General features: G+C 41.8%; 1 protein-coding gene across 1 annotated transcript; it reads right to left on the bottom strand.

Annotated features, from left to right (window-relative positions):
- Window positions 1-3,209: 3,209 nt before the first annotated feature.
- Window positions 3,210-26,277, bottom strand: VSIG1 (V-set and immunoglobulin domain containing 1). The gene is made up of 7 exons (XM_076347666.1): window positions 26,220-26,277; window positions 22,677-22,837; window positions 9,209-9,407; window positions 7,421-7,576; window positions 6,613-6,732; window positions 5,430-5,556; window positions 3,210-3,414 (listed from the first exon to the last, which is right to left on the bottom strand). The coding sequence occupies exons 1-7, from the start codon at window positions 26,266-26,268 to the stop codon at window positions 3,231-3,233; spliced, it is 996 nt and encodes a 331-aa protein (XP_076203781.1). The 5' UTR covers window positions 26,269-26,277; the 3' UTR covers window positions 3,210-3,230.

Below are 26,277 nucleotides of genomic sequence, written 5' to 3'. Positions count from 1 at the left end.
GAAGTTAGAATTCTGTGTTCATCCTTGATCTTTGTATAGCAAAAAAACCCTGCCACAGCTCTGTAGCTTTGCAAATCCACTTCCCTCGGAGATGGTGGCTTGAATGTTGGCTTAATATCTGGTTTCCATATTACTGATCCCTGCTCCCTCAGGAGAAGATAAATGGGCCACGCAGCAAAGGCTGTCGGAACATCTGAGGCAAATTCTGAAAAATGTTTCTGCATCCTGCATGGCTCTGCAGGGTTTTTGAGCTACGCACCGTGGATCAATACCTAATTTGGCTTGTGCTTTGCCAAGAGCATCAGTGGAAAGCTAGGAACAGTGCCCCATCCTTTTTAATAAACTATTTTACATGAGAGAAACTTCATAATGAGAACAAACATCTGCCAGAAGGCTTACAAAAATATCGCAATATGTTAAGGAACTCCAAATAAACGTTACTTTCATTACCTTCCTCCTCACCCACAGCAATCTCTTTTGCTTCTTATTTTTGCTTTTTGTTTTTGTTTTTTTAATACTATCTAATCTATTACACATTGGTGGTTAGAAGTATGATAGGAATTGTTAGGCTAGACCTTGTGTTCAATTGTTCTTTCTTTTTGTATAAAAACCTTAACATAACTTGAGCAATTTCTACTTTTTTAGCAAATGTTAAGACCTGTGGTGTTCTGGGAAGATTGTATTAGCTATGGAAGGTACTTGCAACTTCACCAGAGTAAGCTCCTATCTTACTGTAGCAAGTTATATGAGGAATACATGCAGAGAAATTTGTGGAGGTGAGATTAAGGAAAGATTATAAAATTATGATAATGACCACATAATATATTCCTCCCTTCAATCATGATAGTGCTGTTGCAGAGATGTGAAAGTTGGAAAGCTGTTGCAGTAAGAAAAATGTAACTAAGACATATATACAGGAGATGACTTTAGAAGAACTAGTACAACTAGAGCAGTGTTGTGAAGAGAATTGTTTATATTTTCCCATGAAGGGCAAGAGTAAAAGAATGCTTGGGAATGTCAGAGAAGAAATTACTTAAAATTAATGCCACTGTCAGCCACGTCATGGTCTCCCTTGGACCAATAATTGATTTGAATTACCTCATTAGGAAACACCTTTGGTAAGAAATGGCACCCAAACAGGAGTAGGTAGTACTTCTCTTCTCTTGCTGTTACTGAGCACGCTTAATGTCATCGTTCTGCATGCTTACAAAACTTTGGGTGTGAATACCAAAAATTCTCAGTAAGCTTCTAAACCTAGATTGAAGGATGTGAGTTTGCGGATTTTGCTTAGCACAATTACCACAAGAGTCAGTAAGAGAGAGGCCTGATTAAGAAGAGACTTCCATACATACAGGTCATGACTTAAGGTTTACCCGGGCTATTTTGGGGGGAGAGGAATGTGAGGATCCACTGGTAGAATATGGCAGTGTTGCTATTAGTAAGGGTTTGACCCTCGCAGTCTGGCACAAGCAGTTTTTAGCTAAAACAATATTTTAAGAACACTGTGAATGCTCTTTTACGCTGGAATGAGGCTAAACACTAGGACACACGTATCAAAGACATATTTGAAAGCCAGAAAACTGCGTAGAAACGGCAATGAATACAGTTGAATCTTAGTTAGGACCTCATGCCTTGCATCTTCTTCAAATGTTGCCATCTTTTTTTCTTTTTTTTTTTTGTTTTGTGGTCACTTTCTTGATAAACATAGCTGTAGGAACTGAACCTGAAAATTTTAGCACAGATGTATCCTTTTATCTATTTTAAAGATGACTGTTGCATATAACTAATGTTTACAGGCTAGGAACAGTCACCAAAGGATTTATGAACATGAGATCCTATAAAAGGCTTAAGTGCCAAAAAGTTCCAGATACGTTTTTCTGCAGTGCACAAGACTGAAACCAGTGTCTCCTTGTGTCAGTGAATATCTGCCTCACGTAGTTCAGAATGGAGCTGCTGAGGCTGTGTGTCTGTATTCACCTGAGCCCCATGGTCCTTGAGCTATTCTGAAAGTAGGTATCTTTTCCCTTTTGAAGAACGGAGTTTGCGCAACCTTAGAAATGAGGCCCAGAGAGAAGAGGTGTCTAGTGATCAGAGAGTATATGGTTCGATTCCCCTTTCTCCTTCCAAGAGAGTGCTCGTTACTCAGCTGTTGGCTATTGGTGTGGATGCACTACTTACCTTCCCTCTTGATGCTTTCACCTATAGAAAATTGTATGGGCTAAAGAGACCAGAAGAAAAGGAGCATGAGTTCATTGCTTAGCAGGCAGGGCAGTTGCCTGGAAATAGATTTACATCATCTCAGGCAGAGGAAGCAATCGAAACTCGTGTGTTGTATAGTAGGCAGTATTCACTTCTCAGTTTTGAAAGCAGCTGTATCTGCATGTCACGAGGAATCTGATACTCTGTGTGCCTGTTATAACAAGCCTTGCAAGGGATTTAGATTTCCAGCTCCTGTTGTCTGGAAACCAGTCAATCGATGTCTGAACTGGGTACCTGAATGCTAGTTCCATTAAACTGAAAACCAGAACTGCTGAAACACACAACTCTGGAACGCTGGTGCCTTGGGAACTTTAAAGCCAAGAAGGTCACTGTTAACAAAATGTATTCCACATCAGGCAGCAACAGGGTAAAAGTTTCCGAGATCTTTTTTTTAGCTTTAAGTGGAATTCAGACACACGAGATTTCATTGGTCCAGGTCTTAACATCTGTTTCTGCACTCTGATGACACTGATGAAACTTCTTTTTACTTCTGATGTGCAAAATCAGATCCTTTAAACACTGCAGTGTGTTGGCCATGATGGTTGTTCTCGGTGCACCGGAGACACAAGGTTGGCCGACACTGTTTCTGGAGAAGACTGCTGTGGTTCAGAACTGTATGGATACATACAACATTACTGAGAGTTGACTGGAAAGCTCTTACTTTGTCAAATGCTTCAGCCCATTTCCTAATTAATTTTGCATAATAGGTTGGATAAATGTGAATGATAGTCTTTTTATACTTATATTTATGTATAATTATACTAGATAATAAATGAAATTGGGTTAACTTTAAAGGCCAAATCTTCTGCTATTCACAAAGTGCATGTGTAACAGACCCTTTTCAATCTCCAGCCCAGTGGTTCACAATACAAATGCCCATCTAAGTTTTAGTCATGCTTCTATGTTAATTCAACGACAACAATTTTTGTATAAAGGGGTTCAAAGCTGACAAGGAAAACTGTACTAAAACTCTAGGCTATTTCTTCTTTTTCTGCTTCTTGCTTCTCATAATTTTCAGGTGTTCCAGAGGCTGCTGTTTCACCAACACTAGGGTATTCATTTGTCGCATTGCTTGATGGAACTGTGGTCGCAGGAATGTTTTCTTCATTAGGTACCTGAACATACTCTGCAGTGGATTGTTTCTGAGCCATTTCTCTGCAAAAAGACAGGATGAGGATTGTGATTTCACGTGTTGAAATCCCATCTACACTGGAGTCTTTCAAAAGAATGAGTCTTTGCAGTTTTGCTGTCTGAACAGTAACCCCCTTATTATTATGACTCTGTTCCAAGAGCACCTGAAAAGGCTACAACATCGCTGCTGCTAAGACAGAAGGAGCGACAGAGCATTAGATAGTAAGACTGATCTGCATCACTGGCTTAAGTGATCCTGTTCGAATAAAATGGATTTTAGTATGTTTAAATGCTAGGCCAGGAAAGCAGAATGGGAGACTGAGTACTGGCAAACAGTGTCTGAGAAGGTGTAGCAAAACACACTGCTTTGTGTGAGCTTTCTGAGAAATTCCATGCAGATCTGGTGTCCCATTCAAGTGCATCAAATATAGAGTGCGGTCAGAAAAGAGCTATGAAAAGGCTGAAATCTAGAAAATTATTTTTAGTAACAAGTATGAATTCCATTTATCTTATCAAAACAATAATAAACCAACTCCCAATATTTAAGCACTTTCACATGTAAAAAATATCAGCTGCTAGTGGATTAATTCAATGTGGTAAGATTTATTAGGGTCCAAGCACAAAATTAGATGTTAATGCTACATCAGTTGGAAGCAGAAATCGGTGCGTGAGTGCCTGGCCACTGGTCTGGATTAGCAGAATTCCATATCAGGAAGTCTTAGACCTGTGCTACAGGGAAGTGTCCAGATAACATCATAATATTTTTTTTTGGCCTCAGCTGCATGTATTCATTTAGCATTTAACATCACGGGGCTAAACACAGTCTGTATAGCATATGAGATTATCCCTATTCTGAGGATTTGGCAATTTAAGGGAAAAATGAGCAACCAAAGCACAGAGGAAAAGACATTTCCAGAGCAGGATCAAAATGGACATTCTGGGCTCTATTCTGTTGCCTAAACCTTGTGCCTCCTGCCATTCGAGATGCCTTAGAGCATCCCAAGCGTGTGTCCTGTAATTTCAAACAGCACTGAACTGACGCCTCTGTGTTTAAATCCAGTAACATACAACGCCAGTAAATTTGCTGAGGCAACACTTAGCTGCTATATTCCTTTTTTTACTTCCTCCACCTGCCATTAACAGTCACTGTTAACTTTTAAATATTAAAAACTGTTTTTTCAACTTGCCACTTTTAGTTTGTGTTATTTAAAAAACATTTACTTTACTATTTTAGATACTGCTAAGTGGTAGCTGCCTGTAAACACAGGGAAGAGGGTAATGGCAACGTCTGTCACAAGAGCAACAGCTTGAAAGTCACACAAAAGCAAATACTCTCACTCTGGAAGTTTTCTCAAAACCTGTATTATTTACCCTTCAAAAAATCTTTAGAGTAATTACATTTTACTTCAGTTCTGGATTATCAGCAGTGCTTTACAGAAATCATAGAATCATAGAATCATTGAGGTTGGAAAAGACCTCTAAGATCATCGAGTCCAACCGTCAACCCCACACCACCATGCCCACTAAACCATGTCCCTAAGCGCCTCATCTACACGTCTTTTAAATACTTCCAGGGATGGTGACTCCACCACTTCCCTGGGCAGCCTGTTCCAATGTTTAACCACTCTTTCAGTAGAGAAATTTTTCCTCATGTCCAATCTAAACCTCCCCTGGTGCAACTTGAGGCCATTTCCTCTCCTCCTATTCCTTGTTACTTGGGAGAAGAGACCGACCCCCACCTCGCTACAACCTCCTTTCAGGTAGTTGTAGAGAGCGATGAGGTCTCCCCTCAGCCTCCTTTTCTCCAGGCTGAACAACCCCAGTTCCCTCAGCCGCTCCTCATCAGACTTGTTCTCCAGACCCCTCACCAGCCTCGTTGCCCTTCTCTGGACACGCTCCAGCACCTCAACGTCCTTCTTGTAGTGAGGGGCCCAAAACTGAACACGGTATTCGAGGTGCGGCCTCACCAGTGCCGAGTACAAGGGCACGATCACTTCCCTAAATAGTTGTCTTAAAATGAAGCAAACAGAAACTCTTACTGCATCTCGTTACTTGATGACTTCTTATTCTTTGCCTTCTTGGTTAAGACCCAGACGATAATGCAAATGATAGCAGCTGCCAGAATTGCTCCAATTAATGCTCCAACAACAATACCACTGTCCGAATCTGGAAAGAAAAAAAGATTACTTGACTTTTTAAAAAGTATTATTGTAGCTAAATCCCAAGGAAATTTAGTGGAGGAGCCTTTAGCAGAGAGAAGGCATTGGATTCAAAGAACTAAAAAACTGACTGACAGCTGTATTTCCAGGAGGGAGGCCAAAGATTCTCTAGGAAAGAGAGAACTGTGCTTTTATGACCTTTGCTGCCTCCTTTCTTGTTGGTTAGCCCCTACCCTAACAAACCCCATGTTTATGCCTGGCTAAAAGGGAAACATTAGGCTGTTAACACTGGCAATAGTTGAAAGCCTTTGCTCTTCAGTCCTTGCAAACAAGTTCTGAAATTCAGGTTGCTTTTATCTCTGTCTTTCAGCTGAGATGTAAAATGTATGCTCTGATCATTTGTGAGCCCCCCAAACCTGTTTCCACTTCAGTACAGCTTCTAGATCTGACCTGCAATTTTCATTTTATAGACCACTGAGTAATTGAGTGACCATTTCGGGGACATCTCTCGTGGCTGGTTGTACAAGATATGCCTGGCTCTTGTTAAATGTTACTGGTTATGTGAAAAATCTGCATGTAGATGTGGTTGACCACTGCTTGAGAACGGTCAGAATAAGGCTGACCACTGCTTGAGGGCAGCCAAGATAAGGTACTTTTCCATGACTGCAGTATTTTTAGCTAGTGGTCACATCTACAGTGCCCCCGTCCTCGTCCTACCACATTTCAGTGATGGTTGTAAATTCTGGGATGGGGGGACCTCAGTGGGACTGTTGGCTGGAAGAAATTGCTCTAAACTCCATGTCTGTCGGTTCTCAGTAAAGGCTCTGCAGTCAGAGCCAGGTTCAGCCCCCGCTCCCGGTGGGAAATGAAGCTGGAGATGTTAAATGAGTTGTCTAGGTCAGTGTGAATTCTGGGCACGCCTGGATGAAAACTCCGGAGCTCTCCAAAGCCCATTCTGTTATTACTTGAAAAAAAACTATGCTTTAAAGTTGTTACAGTATTTTTCTGCAAACTGTGCGTGTCATACATCAAATACACGATTACTTTCATGCATTAAACTTACGGTTTGCGGTTAGGTCAAGCTCACAGGTACTGTTCCCCAGGAAGTTCCTGGCTATGCACCGGTAATACCCAGTTTCAAAGGTGGTGAGATTGCCGATGTAGAGAATGCCAGTGTTTGGATCTGTGACAAACAGAGAGCAGGTACAGATCACCCTTTGTACACTGTAGAGGCAAACGGTTTTCTTCAGTTGGTAATACTGAGAGCTATTAAGAGGTTAGAAACAGGGTTCTCCAATTATTCATTCATTTGGGGTCTTTTATATTCTTTAAATAAAAAACATTTACTTTCCTTGCAAATTACTGCAGTGGCTTTTGCAGGAGTGTATTAGAACATGAGAAGTAGGCCCCTACCCTGCTAATCGGTCTGTCTGTCTGATGTTTTACCTGCGTTGATACTATTGTCAGTGTAACTTCACAAATGAAAATGTAACAGGTACTGAAGATTTTCGGGCTGGAGGTCTTAGCACCTGAATGGAAAATTGACTTAGCCTATCCTGAGTTCACTCAAAATTCCGAGGGAAGGGAGATGTAAAGGCATAAACATTTCTCCCATTTTAACAGTTTAATGTAATGGCATAGACAAGACTTTAACATGCCACACAATTTTTGTTAAAACAAATAGAAAAAACATCCTGTGTTTGTGACAGCTATCAGTCGATTTGAATAAGTAAAAATACAATTTTGTGACATTGACCGTCAGAAGAGGAGGATAAGTTTTAACTACCCTATGTGATACACAGTGTTTGAAATTGCTGGTACTATGGAATTCCAGATCTTGAACACAGTATGATAGTCCTCTAGTTACGTACTAAGTTGTTGAGTCACAGGCTTGAGGGTATTCTCATCTACTTTGTACCAGTGGTAGGTAGGGCGAGGCAATCCTTCTTCACATTTGCATAAGAGGTAGATTAGATGGCCTTTTTCAGGTGTTCCTTCTATTTTGCAGAAAGGTTTTGACGGTTTGACTGCAAAATAACAATGAGGAGAACAGACACATCGTGAGTACATACCCGGGGCTGCAAGCATCCACCTTGACTTCTGGTACTGTGCTGCTGTAAGTAAAGAATTGAACCCCATCTAGAGGTTTCCATCCGAGGGCAGAGTCTTGTTTATGGATCTGACCAAAGGCTCTCCCGTGAAGAGTAATATTAAATATATGTACATGGCCTAGGATACATTTTTATTATCTTTTCTTCTGTTTGCATACTAAATATTATTATGGAGGTGTTGAGATGAAGACTATCAATTACTTTAATTATAATGGGCCAATCGCTGTTCGTCATACGCCATTCTGCCACACAGCAGCATCGTTTTCTTTAGGGACACAGCAGGAGCTTTTCCACATAAAGGGAGAGGGTCAAGACCTGATTCTTCAGTATATTGCAGCTGTGGAGGAAATAAATTAACTACAGTTCTCTTAAAAAATACATCTGCTTTGATAGCATTTCCTCACTGTGCACACAGGAGAAGATTCTGTCTTCACATACACCTATTATTTTTCATTTCCTACCTATAGATATGCTGTTGTGGTTCTTCAGAGTACCGTCAGTGGAAGTATACCAGCAATGCCCAATTTTGTGTGCATAAATGAACAACCTTTCTTGTTTTCATGTGAAAAGTACAATCTCTTACTCAACTGCTCCAAAATTTACTATTTGTTTGGGGAATTTTAGATGAGAACTAACAGTAGTACTTTGATTTTTCAGGGATCGAGTTTACATATGTTTTTTTCTTATCCCTGGCAGATAGGCAAATGATGTTGGAATCACATTCTCATATGACTTTGATTTGTCACTCTGACCAGCTGTGAATTCTCAATATAAAAACGATGATTAGATGGGGTTAGTCCAAACTTTTCTCTTATTAGGAAGTAAAATATCTCATTCCACTGCTTTTCATCCTTTCTGTCCTGCCTGTTCATGGTTGAACTATTGCTTTCTTCCATCCAAAGTTGACTTTGTACTACTTCCATCCAACACATACTAAGTTTCCAGAGTTTCTGGGAAAGGGGGTGACCCAGAACCCTTGGGCTGTACTGCTGCCTCTCCCTAGATTTACACAAGTCACCGTGACCAACGTTAGGCAAAATGAGTAAAATTCTGGTCTTTGCTGGGGCGGGATTATCCTAAAAGTAATGGCTTCAGAGAGAAGTTGTCACTCCCAGTTAAAAGGGCTTTTTATTTTAATCAAAGTTAGTATCACTTTGTTTTCCAACATGAAAAATGTAGTGAAGTTGGGTAATTCCAGCTACCCGCTTACCTGCTTACATTAGGTGGCTTTCTGAGAGCACAAAGTGAATCTGAAGGCCGCTCATGGGAGAATGAGATTTTCCTGCAGGTCAAGCAAGGGTAGCTGCGGAGTGGTATCAGGTCTGCTTTGTCTGGAAGCTAGAGGGCACCCCAGGCTCTGCCTGCCTCCAAAGCCCTTGGAAAAAATCTCTGCGTCAGCGCATCAGGGAGCCCTTTCTCTGCATCGTGGGCCTTGTCTATCACAGTTCTGTTATTCCCTCTGGTCCGACGTATTTTGAGCGGTGAATTCAGTGTTTCATAATAAGGGAAGAAAACTACAATACAGCAGTAGAGAGGAAAGGCACTTACCCAGCACACTGACAATCACAGATTTTTGACTCTGTCCAGCGTCGCCCTGTGGGCTGAAAACTTCACAGGTGTAGGAACCAGTGTCTGAGGGCTGCATGTTGGAGATTGTTATTGATGCATTCCCTGGACCTGTTGCAGCTGTTATCCTGTTCTTAAACTCTCCATAGGAGTAAGACTGGCCTCCTGAATAATAATAGATCTGTGATAAAGAATCAATTGTCAGTTTAACAACAAGAGATCTTACTGCTGCTTTGTTTGGTACTCATAATTGGAATATAGTTGATTTCTGATTAAGTCAAACAATCACCCCCTTTCTTGCCCCCTCCCCCAAGAAAGCAGAGATGAAAACACAGTACATTTGAATATATCTTTCTAGTGGTTCTCAAAAGACAAGCTTTTCAGAAATGGGATTTTTTAATTGTGTGAACGGACAGTAGCTAGTTCTTTGTGGATACTCCAGTCACAGACTGATGCATTTGTGAAAACAAAGGTGAGACCATTGACCATCATATGACAATTCTGTGAAAAAATGCCGTCATGCACAATGAATAGTGGTACTAATTGCAGCACTGATAATTTGTGATATTATTAATAAGCGTCTCAGTAGAAGATTGTGACAAGAATCGACCTGTCATTGCAAAAAGTGGATGGCTGCAGAGCTTTCCAAATACAGAAGCTAGAAACAGAGAACTGAAATGAATCCACAAGACAGAGGTCTAAGCAAACAAGGCGCCTGATCTTTTGGCAGTAAATTTGGAAGCAATAAAAATGCAGTACGAGAACACCAGCAGAATCATCACACACGCAACTAGAGCAACCATGCTGTTCTCCTTTTTTGTGTAACCAGGGTCAGAGCCAGTGTCATGGACTATCTTGGGTTTTTGAGTTTATACCATAGGTGGGAGTCAAGAATGGCTGTTGGCCTCAGTGCTTGGAGGGGCACCTATTTGGGATCAAGAAGTTCCCCTTTTACTAAACAGTAAAAAAAGTTTTGCAGAATTATAGACATAGTAAGGATAAATGTCTCTAAGGAATACAACATTTCCTCCCAAATACAAATTTGCTGTTGAACGTTGACTGATTTCACTGACTTCAGTAGCATCAATTGTACTTAACAGCACTGTGGGAGTACAATTGGCCTCATAAGCTTATTAGCCCAAACCTGTTGCCTGTTGACTAAAAGGAGGGGTAGAATTGTGTTCATCGTGGAGCCTGCTTGGTAGTCTGAGGCTTGGGCCTTGAGTCTGTTTAGGAACTGCAGTATCTCATCTGCTCTGGGGTAAATATAATAGTTCTCAAGGAGTACACATGCTCTGTCCAGTCTAGCTCTGCTGTGAAACCAAGATCTGAAAGAACAAGGCTAATGTGGAAAACTATGGAACGTTAATTATTTTTCTCAGCTGTTAATGATAGTGTTGTGTAAAAGTGATAGTATTTGGGATAGGCAGTATGTCCCCCAGTGTCTACATGCACAAACTCCATTGTCCAGGCAAAGTGAACAGTTCCAGCATACTCAGTCATTTTTTTAAACTGGTGAGGGGTAACCATATAGAATTACAGGTTGGGACCCAAATAGATCTAACATCGTTCCTACTGACAGTATTCCAGAATCAGCAGTGTAAATGTATTTATTGAAGTTGGACTGACAGCATGTTTTTTAATGGGAATAGCTGGAAAATGCTTGTAGGAAAAAGCTCCACAAACTCCTGTGAAATGCCATTCACACTTGACTAGTATCAAAATTTCCTTTTGGTCAAAGTTCCCTGCCTTTAGGGACGCTGCAGATCCCCAGGCAAGACGTATAATTTGCTTTACTTTGCAGATCAACTGATTGCATTTTGAATGAAGAATATTTATTCTTAGTTCTATTCATCCACGCTGATACGGTGTGGACTGAAGTCTTTAAGCAATGTTATCTGAAAGCCTTTATTAGCTTAAGGCAAGCTACACCCCAAAACTGCCAGGGCACAGCTGGTTTATGCAATGATAAGGCTTTGAAATGAAGGTCAGAACCCAGACTGCACAGCACCAGCAGCTCCAGTACTGCAGCTTGGCCCCATCTCAAGTGCAATTTTGCCTACTTCCCAGCCAGACCTTATCCTTCCCTGCCCCAGGATTACAAACAGCAGGTACAATTGATGCAGGGCTCTGAATACCAAAGCTACGCTACTGCATTGCCGACACGTGGAAAACTGGTGATGCAGTGAGGAAGCATAAGAGGTCCAGTGTTAGCACAGCAGCAGACTAGGTTAGAAAGTCTGCTGAACGGCTGGATAGACTCTCCAGTTTCCATTGTTTGCATGCAGTGCCATGAGTTTTAAAACTGATTTTATGCTTTGCAAATGTCTAGAGATAGATCTCTATTGCAAAACTACAGTCTGGATGCCCACCCTCGTATTCCCCAAGGAAGGAGAGTGTTCAAAATAGGGAGTTTGGTTTAAGCAAATCTCTCATCAAAAAACTGATCTACTGTAATTACAAAAACACACTGGCCACACTTGTCTCATTCGACATTTATCTGAGTATGAGCAACAACAGAGCATTATATGCTGTTCCTTGCAAGAGTCCGAAGTTACAAGAACTGTGACTTCGGACTTCAGGCTCCTCTTAAGCTGACGTTCCTATATAGATCTCAACAGTGATGGGCTGGATTTGCATCTCCTCTCGATCAATTGCGTCTGTTTGAGTGGGGTAGGGAAAGAGCTTCCATCAGCTCTTCACGCTAATGTGAAATTAAGTTGTGCAATGACTTAAATGAAGTAATGCGTGACTTGCAGCAGCGTGAGAGGAGAGGCAGGCCCATTATATCCTACTAAAAGGCCTGATTACTGAAAAAAGGGGCTAAATTCTACTCAGTCTACCTCAGAGTGGTCTGGGATTTATGTGAGAGTAAACAGTAGTGGAAGCTGCCCACTGAGTGCTAGCTCAGCTATAGCACATGTTCCTGGGAAATAGGACCGGCACTACAATGAGTCTTAAATGCAGTCAGGGCATGCCAGTAAACATTATAGAGGAGCAAGCGCTCCTTGGTATATTTGATCTGAAGTCAGGGTGAATTATGTATCTAAGCCCTCACACAATACACTGAAAAATTAATCCCCTGTCTTCTCTCTTCCTGTCTGACTGCATGCAGAGAAAATATTTTGTGTACACTGTTAAATCTGAGGCAGGTGTCAACACAGCAGAGAATATTTGTTCTCTTCACGGATTTAAACAGAATCTTTCTGGGTTGTTTTTTTTCAACTATGAACATAAAGGCAGTGGAACATCTTAAGGAAATGCATTCAGTTCCTCTGCAGGCTCCTGCCTGTTCTCCGCTCTTCTGCTCCTGTACCATGCTTATCTCACTAGCTCTGGAGTTTATTGCCTGAAGGAAGGTGGTAAACACCAAAAAGACTGAGTAATGTTGTGATTAATTACTGGGTGTATATCTTGTCCCAGAGGTATGACTGGATTGTGTACACAGGAAATTTCATTTAAGAGGAACATGTTGCAGTTAACTGCCTGTGAATTCATAGCCCATTTTAAACAATACGCTCAAAATGGGTATTTTAAACCCTTGCTCAAAGTGTTTTCATGCTGTCCTGGAAAAGCTCGTGTTTGTGCCTTTCAAAAACCTGAAATGAAAATCTTTGCAAAAATGTTTCTGTTCCATTTCAAAAGTAAAAAACTTTTTTTCTGTTGAAGATATAGAAGACTTTTCATTTTGGGGCAACTGACAGCTAATGTTCCCTTCTACAGACACACATCTCATTGACATTTCTTTCCATTTTACCTAAGATGTCCCCAAAATGTCTGTATGGGAAAACTGTAAATTTAGTCAATGGTAGACTTTTCCTGGAAGCCTTTTTAATTTGATGTGATAAATATATTTAAAATGCAACATCTTGAATGTAAAAAAAAAGAAAGAAATCTGCTGTGCTCCTCTTGAAAAAATAAGCTTTTTTTGTCCTCAAGAAAATCATGAGCAGCTCTAGTGAAGTCGATGATTTACCAGTGTAAAAACAATATTGAGGATGCAGTAATGGTCGCTGCTTCTCATTACCAGCTAGTTTCCTCATGCAAGTTTTTATATAACGGTGCCTTTTCACATTTCAGGGGAGCAGCTGCTAAATCAAACTAATCAAACAACCGACAGAAAAAAGAGTGATTATCACTCCTAAAAATGTTGTCCCTAATAGCTCCACAATCTGAAAAAACAGTTTCTGCAAAACAGCTAAGCTGCCCAGAAAACGTCTCCCTGACCTTAGAAAGGATTGCAGTTTGGTTGGTTATTCAACCTGTGGGCCAGGCAGTGCCTGAAGCCGCTAATGTCAGCAGCCAGCCTTCTCGGCTTTCTAAGGCAGTGGTATAGCTACTCTGCATTTCCACAGTCACTCTGCTGCAACCAAGAAAGGGATTTGGGCTCATAGACTTCCAAGGCAGTTGAGTCAATTAGTCGTGTACCTGTTTGGGGGAGCTGGGTTACAAACAGAACAGGGAATTGGGAATGATCATACTCGTTTGGAAGAAAATCTCAGTAATCTTAATGCACTCCAGATGCTGGAGACAAGATTATTTGTGTCCCAGATTCTGAAGGACCTGGTACGTGAAATCACATGTCCTTTTCTTCTCCTTTAGCCTGACTTGTGGGAAGGCTGCTCCTCTTCTAATGCGATGGTGAGGAAAGTATTCGCCTGCAGAGGAAGCAGTTGGCAAAGCTGATGCTGAGTTGAGGATTTTCAAAGGCTACCAGATGTTTGGCAGAGAGTGAGGAACCCACCTACAGGTTTTCTTTATACAGCTTCTATAGAAAGATCTTCTTCCTTACGGGGTGGGGGTTGCGTGTGAAAAAGCAGGCAGTAAATTAAAAGAAACATGACTCCATCTGCTTCCTTTCTTCTTGGGACAGGACAAATACATACTAGAATTTGCATAAATATGTGTCTTTCAGATTTCTTTGGATAGACTAATTCATAATTTCCAGGTCAATATTCCTCCCACCCTCCATCTCCTGGTGTCATCGCATCACGTCATTGCTGTACATGCCTAGTACATCTGGATATCAAAATTGTAAGATGAGATGTACTTCAAGATGTGTTACAAAATGTCCCACTTAATCTCCACAGTAGTCTTAATTTCCTGCCTGGGGCGGCAGTTTTAGGACATGAATTCCTTTCCAGTACCTGTCTTCCCTCCCCCAGCCCCTTCTCACCTTCCCCCCCCAGCAGATGCAAAGCTGTAGCATCCTGTTCGAGGACGTTTCTCTAGCCTGATGTATTCAGCGTCTGATTCACAGTCTTTCCCTGGAGAGCTGTAAAGCTCAGGCGTTCAGAGGGCCCTGTCATTGGGTTGTTTTATCATTTTCTGTTTGACATTTTCTCAAGCTACTAGAAAAAGAACCATTAAAGTCTCTTTCTCAATGATAAATGCAAAGGAGGATATTAACAACTTTACTGGCTTGAGATCATGATCTCTTTTTGAATTCTGAGCACAGACAGAATCTATAAAATAACAAGGGAAAAAAGTGTTCATCACTCCTTTAAGCATCTTACCATCTACTTAGAGAACAAATGCCGCACAGTCAAAGTGTTAATTAAAGCCCACGGCTCAGATTCTGAACTCAGCTAGATAAGAAAGCAAATGCTCACGCATGCATTGGTTTCTTTGGCGTGTGTCATGTGACTGAGTCTGGGCCCAAAAGCCTTTTTTCATCCACAGCTTCTTTTCACACGTTTTTGTCAAAACTCTGATCTGCCAGACTGTGGTAGAGATATTATGTCCTGCATTACTGGGATTTTTGCATGGGTAATTGAGGATGTTAATAATGACTAGAAGTGTCTTGTCACAACTGCGCATTGGTAGAAGAAGAAAGGGCCGGAGTCAGAAGCCTTTAGAGGATTAATCATTCGGCAGCTTGAACTGGTGCAAAATACTTTTGAGGAGCAGCTCTTTCACATTCTCACAGTATCATTCTTGTGGCTGAACGATTAGTGACTAATTTCTGCAGTGCATCAAGCACAAACATGTTTTCTCAGTGCATTTGGTGTAACTGCTCTTCAGCAGTTATTATTAGACCTCAATTTACATTGGGTTGTACCCTGTACTTCATGGTGAGACAGGAATCCCGCTGCAGTCAGAGTTTGGAATGGATTATGGCTGGGACGTTGAGCTGACAGCCGAGAGGAAGCCAGTTCAGCAGGCAGCTTAGTGTCCCTCTGTATCCATCGCATCTCAAAATGTTGTTATAGTCTAGAAAGGAGATCCAGGATGATTTTTTTTTTTTTTTTTGCTATGTAAGTATGTAGCCCCAAATTTGGGCTATCGAGACTTGCTCACATTCAGCCCAGAGGCTCCTGGTGTGTGGACATGCCCTTCAGATACCCTTTGGGTAGAATATTCCTGAAGGAGCTAGTTCAGCCACCTAGAATAGCTGGGGGAAAAAAACAACAGCTACATCCAAAACAATTTTGACAGAGGAAAATGCAATAAAAAATAGGGTGAGTTAAAAATTCTGAGTGATGCATCTGATTCATCTTATCTCAGTCATGCGCTGGTTTTAAGATTTTAATCCAGAACATCATTACAGGTCTCACAGTAGCATAAATCTAGTAGAAGCTATTTAGCTGTTTTTTTCCCTTAAGATTGTGGGTATGTTTTTCTTACCTTGTGTCTCCAGCTACATCTTCCCCGTGCATCTGTCACATACACCATCTTTTGACAATGACTGACTGACTTTTCATCCATAGTCAGAATACCGTGACACGGGGAACGCTGTATTTGAGTAAAAATGTGCTGATCTGAGAGTTAAATGAGACTTTAAATGTTCCCCCAAAATCAAGAGCCTGTCCTCTACGCAGCTCCCCATCAGTACCATCAGTGCTGTTCACAAGGACAGGCTGCCTCGTGTTCAGCAGATTTTGCAGATGTCTCAAGCCCTTGCCAACAGTGAGATGCAATACAATCTTATTTCCAAGTTTTACCTAAAATTAGGCAAGCTAAGATTGAAGTCTAATGTTTGCTCCAAACACACCAGTTACAACCTGATCATTTTCTACTTGTCTCCACTTTCCTTTGTGTTCTCACTATTGTCTGCTTCAGTGTATCAGTTTATTTTATCTTCTTTCTGCAGACTGTCACCCCAGTGCCAGCGATAACCACAGGCGGTCCCCAGTAATCCCGTTGACATCCAGGGAGTCACTCTGACTGCAATGACATGACAACAGCGTCTCCATTCCTCTGCATTGGAGGTGTTGCCTCTGCTTTCCATGAAGCTATTCCTTTTAAGTGCCTGCTCAGTCGTCTAAGTGCTAGATAAAACTCGATTTTTAAAAAATCACCTCTAGGCAAAAAGAAATGCTCATGTATCAGAGAGGCCCTTTCCAGGAAGTTTTCCTGTACTGCTTCAGGAGGTGCTTTGCACAGGCTCATCTTCGCTCGTGGGCTGGAACAGACTGCTCCGCTCCCGAGCCAGCGTCCCTTGCAGCACTGACAGCCTCTGCAGCACATGATCTTGCTGGTCTGTGGCTGAAAGCATGGGATGGAGTGTCAGGAACTACTCATACTATATGGGGAGGAATTTGTTCTTTCAATAGTTTTTATGGGAATGCCACCCTTACAGGGCTGGCTGGCCCCTGGCTCTCACATGGTAGCCCCGTGCCCATGCCTGTGCCTTGCTTTGTGCTGGGCAGCAGCGTTGTGCTGGCGTTGGGACTGCTGGTAATCTGAATTCGGGGCTTCAGGGTGGAAGGAGCAGACACGGTTGTGCTCGGATCGCTCTTTTCGCATGTCTTTCCTTCCTTGGGCTCTGCCACCCTGTCCCCTGTTCCTGAACGACGTGACACAAGCCTGCTCACTCCTGTGAAGATTTTGCAAAGTGGCTCACCAGGCCTGCAGGGCTGGGTATAAATAAGGACATGGCTAGACTTCTCATAAGGGAACAGTGCCATCTTCCTCATGGCCTCAAGTTGCGCCAGGGGAGGTTTAGATTGGACATGAGGAAAAATTTCTTTACTGAAAGAGTGGTGAAACATTGGAACAGGCTGCCCAGGGAAGTGGTGGAGTCCCCATCCCTGGAGGTATTTAAAAGACGAGTAGATGAGGCACTTAGGGACATGGTTTAGTGGGCATGGTGGTGTTGGGTCGATGGTTGGACTCGATGATCTTAGAGGTCTTTTCCAACCTCTGTGATTCTATGATTCTATGATTCTTCCATATGGTTTGCAGTAAGTGAAACCCTCCTTGCCCCTATCCACTAAGTCATACTTTCTCAGCAGTACAGATACGAGAAAAATACAGGGCTCTGGCAGGGTGAAAGCCAATATAGAAAATAAATGGAAGATATTCTTGCTGTTACGTGCTGCTAACACTCTTTCCCTCTCAACTACCCATCAGTAGTTTTACCAAAGCAGTGTCAATGTTGCTGTTTGCAAATATTTCAAGCTTGCTTTTTTTTTAGGTAATATTTTCATGAGAAGTCTATCAATAATTCAGTTTCTCTTATAAGTAACAGTCATTCATGGCCTTCACTCATCTAGTGAATTTAAAATTTCCATCAAGGATTCTGCCCTGGGCGTATCTTGGGTAGCCACACAGCGTCTCTGATAATTTCACTTACTTTAACTGTAGGTGGCCTGGGCTGGAGGCTCAAGGTGTGGCCCCGGTTACATTCAGGAGTTGTATTTAGCTTTGCAAGGCTGTAGCCTTGCCTGTGCAGAGTCAACAGCAGGCTTCAATCTTTCAAACATTTACTTAGGTGCTTTACACCCAGGCCAGCCGAGTGACTCAGAGCATGAAACGAAGCACAGATGTAGATCTTAGCAGGAGTTGAGACTTTACCTTATGAACCAGGCCAGGCTGTGATGTACTCTGTTACCCTGGGTGAGCTGGGTAAGTAGTGTTTGCCTCAGTTTGTCTATATGTAAAATAGAGATAGTTCAGCATTGGAAAGTTCTCAAGATCCTTGGCTGGGAGTTATGATTTAAAAATTAAATTTATCATTAAAAAGACATGTTGCTAAGGGGTAAATGGCAAGAAGAAAAAGTTAAAATACATATGGCATCCTATTTTCCATGAGTTGATATTTACATTATTTAGTTCAAATGAGGGGAATTACTTCCACTGGAGAAACTTCTCAGGAAAAGAGCCGAGTTAGGCTCCAATTAGTAAAAAGATCTATATTCGCATGCTATATATAGCTGCACTGCCTTCAAAACAGCACCGCGAACACCTGCCACTCCGCTGTTTGCTGCCTCCCTTTTCATCATCCTGTCTGTGAACAGCCTGGTTGCGGTGTTTCGTCCTCTCCGGTGTAACTGCCATGACTTTTAACCGTCGAGCACCTGCGCCAGCGTTGTGGAAGGTGGGCAATGCGGAACAGGGTGTGAGAGCAGCGGAACACACAGCAAAAGACACCAGCCAGCTTCACAAAGCCAGTGCTGGGAGGCAGATCTGCATCAGGTCTGCGAACTGATGAACAGCACTGCCTCACCTTGAAGCAAGGTAAAATCTGTTGCTGAATACTCTGGGGCGTTAAATTGACACTGGCACTAGTCCTGATCCTGATCTTACTGATTTCACTCCAGGCAGGACTGTACCCAAGCCTATGTATCTCAAAACACTGCAAAATCTATGACGTAAGTGGTAGTGTAAAATACTGACATTCTTTTTGAAAAGGGTATCTATGGCCTCTGTGCTTATTATATATTATGTCCTAAAATCTAGTAATTTAAAGCCCACGTTCGTTAATGCTTCAAGCCAAAGGCATCTCAATGACATAAATTTGCCTTAATTAATTCTAACGTTCTACAGTTTGCTCTATTATTTGCTGCCACTGTAGAGAGAAAGGGCCATATTCTCAATTATGTAAATAAACATTTATTAAAATCAAGATTCCCCCCCCCCAATACTTGTTATGGAGAACATCCCCTCTGCTTAGTCTTATTATTGTGAATATACTACCCATGTGAATCACGTGGTCATCAAGACATCTAGCATTTAGTAAGATGTCAGGAATATTTAAAATTGTAGCAGGTGGGATAAGAAGATGTATTTTCTGCAATTTTTTTGAAAAATTGTAAGCCTCCTGTCTTCAAAATATTTGGCAGAAATTTTCAACTTTAAAAAATGGAATTTGAAAATGTTATCCATTTAGTTACTGAAAAAAATGGCAAATTTTGAACGGAGACAGAATTTTCAACAAACTGCTTCAGGGAAAATACATGCTATTTATAAGGAAGTGTTTGTTTATTACTGACATTTTAGAATAATCTAAATATCTCATAAAATTAAATAATTTTATCTCACTTAAAATACAAGCTACTGTTCTGGTATTCAGTAAGGTATGGTGCCAGTCTTTTCAATTCAGTTCGTTTTGTCATCTTACCAGCATATTAAATACGTTTTTGACTTGCATTTTAGTAGTCTTTAATCTAAACAATGAAAGCCAAAGCTGGCGATCCCCTCCGTTGCCATGCATATATTTCCTACTTGGAACAAAATGTGAAACGTAACTTCAGCTACGTGCCAAGCAACCAGGGCAAAGCCAGGTTTGCAGAAAGAGAGATTTTTTTTGTTGTTGTTTAAACTTGTAGGAGAAAAACATGCATGCTTTCAGGCACTCAGTCCTTTCTGAAACTCAGAAAAGTCACCAGCCTGAAATAGAAATAGCAACCTCGTATTGCTGTGGGTTCAGAGGGAGGTTGAAAATCCAATTTCATGTTCAGCTCGGTTGTGTAATTTCTTAAACCGTATTTTCCACAAGCAGTCACGGTCCTTTATTCCCAGTGTTTGCATTAACGCGATTAACTTTATTGTGAATAGGTTCAAAATGGTAAGGAATTGCCATGTTGTGGTGAAAGGATACAGGGTCAAGTAATACAGGACTGAATGGGCTGCTAAAAGCATTTTAAAAAGCAGTGCCCCAGTCCTGCAGCTCTTCACACGCACGCACCCGCCAGGCAGCAGGCTCCGAGGAGCGAAGGGTATCCCTCCGAGCCTCACTGCGCGTGCGAGCCAGGAATAACTGGCGCTGCAGCGAAAGGCAATTTTAGCTCGGTGTTCAAGGAGAACGGGATTAGTCACTAACCCGTGGCCTTTCCGGATTGAACCGACTTTATTTAATGAAAATGCAAATCATCCATTACAAATGCATGTGTGTTGCGGTGTGAAAGGGAATTTACCGTGAAATTAGTTTCTGATAGGGAGAAAACCAGATGCAATTTTTCCCAATAGTGTTTCTTACAGTCCTTATAGGCATGGCTTTCCATTGCCTGCAGTGGGAGCTGCAGAAGCCGGGAGTGAGTGCTGAAGGGATTGATCCATAAGGTTTCCCTGACATTTGGTAGCCTCACATCAGTTAGTTCTTGTTGAGTATATTCTGAACCACCCACAGTATTTTATGATGGTAATCCTCAGGGGGTATTTTCTCATCATTGGTCACAGTTTACAAATGGTTTCCCCCTCCTGGATCTCTGGAAACTGTCTGATTCTCCCTCTAAAATACTTGCAACTACAATCTGCTTATTTCTCTTGGTTGTGACCAGAAAATGTATTGCATTTATTGTCTTGCAATATGGAAAATTTGACGCAAGTACAACAGAGAGACTTTAACCAAATCTGGAGATGGGCTTGATCCTATCTCCGTGCTGTACTTCCCACCTGAACAAGTGATTAAAATTTATGAGGTAACGTACTGGATCAAAATTATAATATATTGTACTATATACAACTTACTTAGGAAACCTGCAGCTACCACCCTTTCATGAATAATTCTTCATTAAATAAGATAGTTTTGACTTGAAAAAAGCAAATGATGAGTGACAACTATTCATACAATTAGTCAGGCAAGGTGTTGGTCTGGTGTTCAGCCAGCGTCAGAATTTGGGATGGGCCCAGTGTTTGTACTTAGCACCGATACGGTCTTTATCTGTGGCTATGATATACCGCAGGAGGGTGAGCAGTTCTGTCTTACATTAAATTGCTATTTCTTACATACTGGCTATTGCCATTCAATGCCAAATATGTTACATACTGTACATTCTGCAAATTACAGACAGTCTAATTCTCCTATAATTGATAAACCAAATAGAGGCTATAACTCTATCAGCAATGGCAAACCTGATAACATAATGTTATTAGGAAATTGGTGAACGTGACAAGAATATCATCAGTGTGGACTGTGACACTCTTCTAAGTCAAATCTCTTTACATCAACTCTCACGTGTAATACCAGGCAGGAGGATTGAACTTTTAGAAAAAAAATATTAGCAACAGGATAAAAACAATGGGAGAGAAAAGGGACCGATTGTCTGACAGGCACAAGCCCGGCACCAGGGCACGGAAAAAAAATCACAGTCATCTTCAAGGATGCAGTGACACTTCTAATCAGCAGTTCTTCTTACAAAGGAAGGTGTTGCTGATTGCTCAGCACCTGTCAGGACTGAGCTGATGGGAACTCACACCCTGCATGTTATGCTGGGAGTGAGATTCATGGATTCATTTCCCCACCAAAAAGTAAGGTTAATGGATAGCTCTTGAAGTCTGGGCAGTAGTGTGCGTACGTATAGGAAGTTACACGTCCCATCCCTGACTCCTTCCAGGCAGACCAGGCTGCTCTGCAAGGTCTTTACAGCCACATGAGAGGCTTGGGCAGTGGTTACAGCACGTAGCTGTCTAGTACTTGCTGTCCTTCACGGTCCCGATGCTGCCTCCGTGCTGATACTCCAGCCTACCACACGGTCTTGTTATACCCCCGGGGGAAGATACTGTTTGGCTCTGCTGCCTCTCGGGTTCTCAGGAAGGGCAAGGAGCATTTGCCTTTGATCTGTAATTGTTCTGCTACCACAAAGACACCCGTGGGATGCCGTGAAATACCAACGCAAGTTCTCTGGGGCAGATTTCCTGCTATGACAAATTTCTACAGAGTCCTGCCAAAATACTCACTGCTCACTTTGCTCCCATAGCCTATCGTTACGCACCCCTCCTCTTACTGAGCCGCCTAATAGCAACAATAGCGGCGGAGTCAAGGAGCTCTCCTTTGACCCTTAAATGGGGGACACATTGTCATAGGCAAGGGCGTCTCACCAGGAAAGCAGCCTTCACAATGGCAGGAAATATTTGCCAGACGAGAGAAAAGGGAGCTGGGCCAGGGGCTGGAGCGCTTGTGTGGTTTTTGGACACCTGGTCTTTGCTCCGCTTCGCGCTTCCTGTGTGGCTTGGAGCAAGTTGTCTGAGCATCTGAATCCCTTTTGTACCTTCTCATAAGTTTCTAAAGGAGTTGAGGCATGCCAGTAGGAACTAGGAGCCTAGGTAACTTTGTGCATCTGCCCCTAAATTTCATTGCACCCCAGGCCCTTGTCTTTAGGGTGGGAACACCAACTTTACCTGCCTCCCTCGTTTGTAGTGAGGGCTATCAAACGTAACAAGATTCTTTGAGGACTTAAGGGTACCTTAAATATAACTTCATATTAATAATAAAGAAATATCTTACGGTGTGCAGTTGGCTCTCTTTGGCACTGTAAAAGCTCCACTGAATAAAGAAATTTCCCAGCGGTCCAGCATTCGTGTATGTACAGAGGAGGGTTGCGTTTCCACCTGTAGTGACATTCACTGTCTTCTCAGGGACGGTCACCACAACACCGCTGACGTGGCCTGTGGGCAGTAAGTGTGGTGAGGAGAGATCAGCTGGGGCCGACCCTGGGAGCCGTGCGGGAGCGCCTTGCTCCCTGCGTTACTGAAGAAACCCATAGGACATGTCTGGTCATTCTCCTTTTCAGTACAGTTTCGCTTGGGCTTTGTGTGGAAATTTTAGTGATAACAAGCTGGGAGTGGGTAAAAGCTAACAAGCGAATAAATCCCCCAGAATACCTGTGCCCTTAAAACAAATAATATTCTGAAAAAGCAGAGTTCCTAAAAACTTGTTCTCACTTGCAGAGACTTGTCTTCTCACTAAGAGCCTGTGGCTAAACCAAACCTTTCTCCTGCACTCGCAGTGCTCTCCTGCACCTTGCACTCTCATTTGCAGCTGTCTCTAGCCCTCTTTTACACCCTTCTTGCCCTCTTTTTTTGCAGTTATTCCTTTAGATGTCTGATCTTCTTTACCGTGGATCACCATCTCCTACAGTGTTGTCTCTTCTCACATTCTTACGTTCTGCCTCGGACTCAGCGGCACTGTCGGGTTCCCCCAGGCTGGGGAAAGCAGCCGTTCTCCGCTTTTCTTTCGCTAATTACTTTGCTTCTGTTTAGGTTTCTTAGGGCTTACCTGTAGAAGCTGTTTGTTTCCAATGCTTTTACATTGGAAACGGCGAACTAAGCTTTTTGGAACTGCTTTTATTATGCGGGTTGTGAGAAATTCTGTGATGACTTCATCAACCATTTCTGTTGTGCTCGAAGCAGAAAGGGAGCAAACATAACTTGTGAGCCCTTTCCCATAATGTTCTGATCAGGCTTGGCTCCACAGCCATATTAATGAAAGGAATCGAGCACCATCTTACCATATTTATCTGTTTCTGTCCTCCATATAAGTTACTAGCAATGGTGACATATGGCAACAAAGCTAGAGCTGTCAGAAAAATAAGTCTGAATTTCAGGGTTTTGCTAGATCACTGAGTCCAGTTTTAAAGGTACTGTCTAAAGATTCTGAAGGAGAATAGATTTCTTTTGAATGTGATGGAAAACATAAGTCTTTCAGAGCTTTCTATGCATAACAGGCAAGGTGAGAACTTCATGTCATAATAATTTTCACGTGGGCTTATTGCACATATGAATGACAGAGGCAAAACAGACAAAATATTCTTCTCAATGAAATATCTGTGCATCTTATGTTTGGGTGCTGCTTTTGAGAGTTTAAGCAGAACCTCCAATAATACCAAAAGAGTATTTTGCTCAAATTATCAGCCCTATGAGAGAAAACATTGTTTAAAAAAGAAATATAATCTATTTTGACATTTTTAACCATGTAAATATTGCAGAGTCATCAGTTGCTACAATATGCAAACCTGTCTGAACCTAGAGTCTGAACTCTTCGGGGTCTGTTTTCCTTATTTGATGGCTTCGATAGTAAAAGCTCACTGCAAGGAAGAAGGGAATAATCTACTTTCCATGTTGGTGGTGGCTAGGATGAGAACTAGCGGGTTTAAACTACAGCAAGACTTACATTATATGTGAAGACAGTCTCACAGGAATGGCTGGAGACTGACCTAAACGTGTTAAACCTGCCTTGGGGAAAGAGGGGTTGCAGTGCTGGCTGCAAGTCCCGCTTGTCCTGGGAGTTCACAGTAGCTTAATCCTTACTGAGATCTAATACAAAAGCCGTGTAATTTTATTTTAGATGTCTCAGTTCACTGTTCTCAGCTTTAAGAATTAGAGTTGGCCAGAGGATGATAGTTTCTTGCCGCAACAATACTTCCAGGTTTACATGTATTTATTTTCTGTTCTTCGCTGGATTAAAGCTATGGTCTTTCAACACAATGTCATTCTACTGAAAACATCCATTTTCCAGTCATCTGCTCCACATATTTCCTTTATCATCCTCTGTCTTTGGAGTCAGGAGTGCCACAGAGCCTCGCTGTTACAAGCTTTTCCAGAAGAAATTCATTTTAGCAGAAACAACTCCACAAAGCATTCTAGTTTCCACTCAGCTGTGTATTTTGAAGAAATACGTCTAGTTGAAATAGGCTGTGCTCGAGTGAAAATATACAGCCCAAACCTATCAAACGTCCATTGTCCACCGAGGCTGTTTAAAGCCATCGCTAATTGTAAGATGGAGCTTTTGACTGAAAATGGAGCGAACTGGACCTGCAGAGCCTGTTCCCTCATCACGGAAGTTAAGGGGAGTTTGGCTTTGCATTTAGTTCACTCTTTACGGTTTCAAACTCGTAATCCCATTTCGTATACACAGGCCTTTTGGTTTAAATGAAAAAAAGTGCACGGGTAAGAAGTAACTCAGTGAAAAAAGCTAGTGGGAACGGGACCATAACTTGTTAAAAATAGTTGTTCCATGTCTTCTACTCATCAATATTACGGTAAGACCTCTTCCTTGCTACAGAGAAAGTCATTGCAGTTGATTGGGAATCGCCCACTTTCACTGAAGCCCCGTGCCGTTTTTAACGCTCATGAAATAAATCCAAGTTTGCTGATCTTTTCCTAGCCACTGCAGAAACGCCAGTCAGTGGCACCCATCGGTATGGGCACACTGCTAGTCTTAAATCCAGAACTTTAAAATTAGAGGACATTGTTTTGAAAAGTATTGGTACTAACATCGAATTACTTTTCATTTCTAAGGCAAAAATCTGTGGGGTTTATGTGTGTGTGTGAGAGATAACATTGAAACATCAGGAGCAACTATTTAAAATATTTCTCTGGCATCCAAACCAGGTAATTCCATCTTGAAAAGAAAATGTGGAAACTAACTTCCATTTTCTTTAGTGGATAGAGAGGCTGTTCATCACCATGGAGCATTAGACTTAAAATGTCTGCTTCTGTATATATTAAAAATAAAGCTTAGCACAAGGAAATGTCCTTGAAACATGAATAATATATTATGTTTAATATACCATATAAATCCTAGATTCCACAAAGTATTACGTCCTCACTTAACTTCAGGGAAATCCAAAGGATTATTTGCATGCTTAAAGTTAAGCATCCCCAAAAATTTTTCGGTGGGGGTGGAACCGAGGCAGCATTTCCCAGGGCTATTAACAAGGGGATACAAAAGCCGAATGTGAGAAAACTTAACCTTGAAACGCTTGAAAGACCCTAATGCTCTACGTGAGAGCTTTTTGCCTCTTCCTGGCTTTAGAGCAAAGCATTAATTTACCAAAGCTAAAATTCTGTTCTTGAGCAAAAAACTCTTACCAGTCAGTGGTCAGCTTGCTGATTTCCACAAAATGGCATAGCATTATAGCCATGATTTTCATTCTGTCCAGAAATAAATCTGGAATGTTCTCCTAGTTTGCCAGTCAGGTTCACCTGCTCTCTTATTTCAACAAGTTCCTTTATTCCAGTGCTATTTCTATCAGTTTGTTGTTCTTACCTGTAAGGATGGCTAGAATTGGAAGTATCTCCAGCATCGTTGCAAACATCTTCTTGAC

Source organism: Aptenodytes patagonicus, chromosome 9, assembly GCF_965638725.1.
Source record: "Aptenodytes patagonicus chromosome 9, bAptPat1.pri.cur, whole genome shotgun sequence".
NCBI lineage: Eukaryota > Metazoa > Chordata > Aves > Sphenisciformes > Spheniscidae > Aptenodytes > Aptenodytes patagonicus.
Note: the sequence above shows the minus strand (reverse complement) of the source record. Positions and strands in the feature narration are given on the sequence as shown.

What these genes read in the sequence shown, in the direction of transcription:
- VSIG1 (XM_076347666.1), bottom strand. Translation starts at nt 26,268, where the DNA reads ATGTTTGCAACGATGCTGGAGATACTTCCAATTCTAGCCATCCTTACA. An exon ending in AATTCTAGCCATCCTTACAG is followed by an intron (nt 22,838 to 26,219) that starts GTAAGAACAACA and finishes TACTGCCCACAG; the next exon opens with GCCACGTCAGCGGTGTTGTG. An exon ending in GCTTGACCTAACCGCAAACC is followed by an intron (nt 5,557 to 6,612) that starts GTAAGTTTAATG and finishes TTTTCTTTCCAG; the next exon opens with ATTCGGACAGTGGTATTGTT.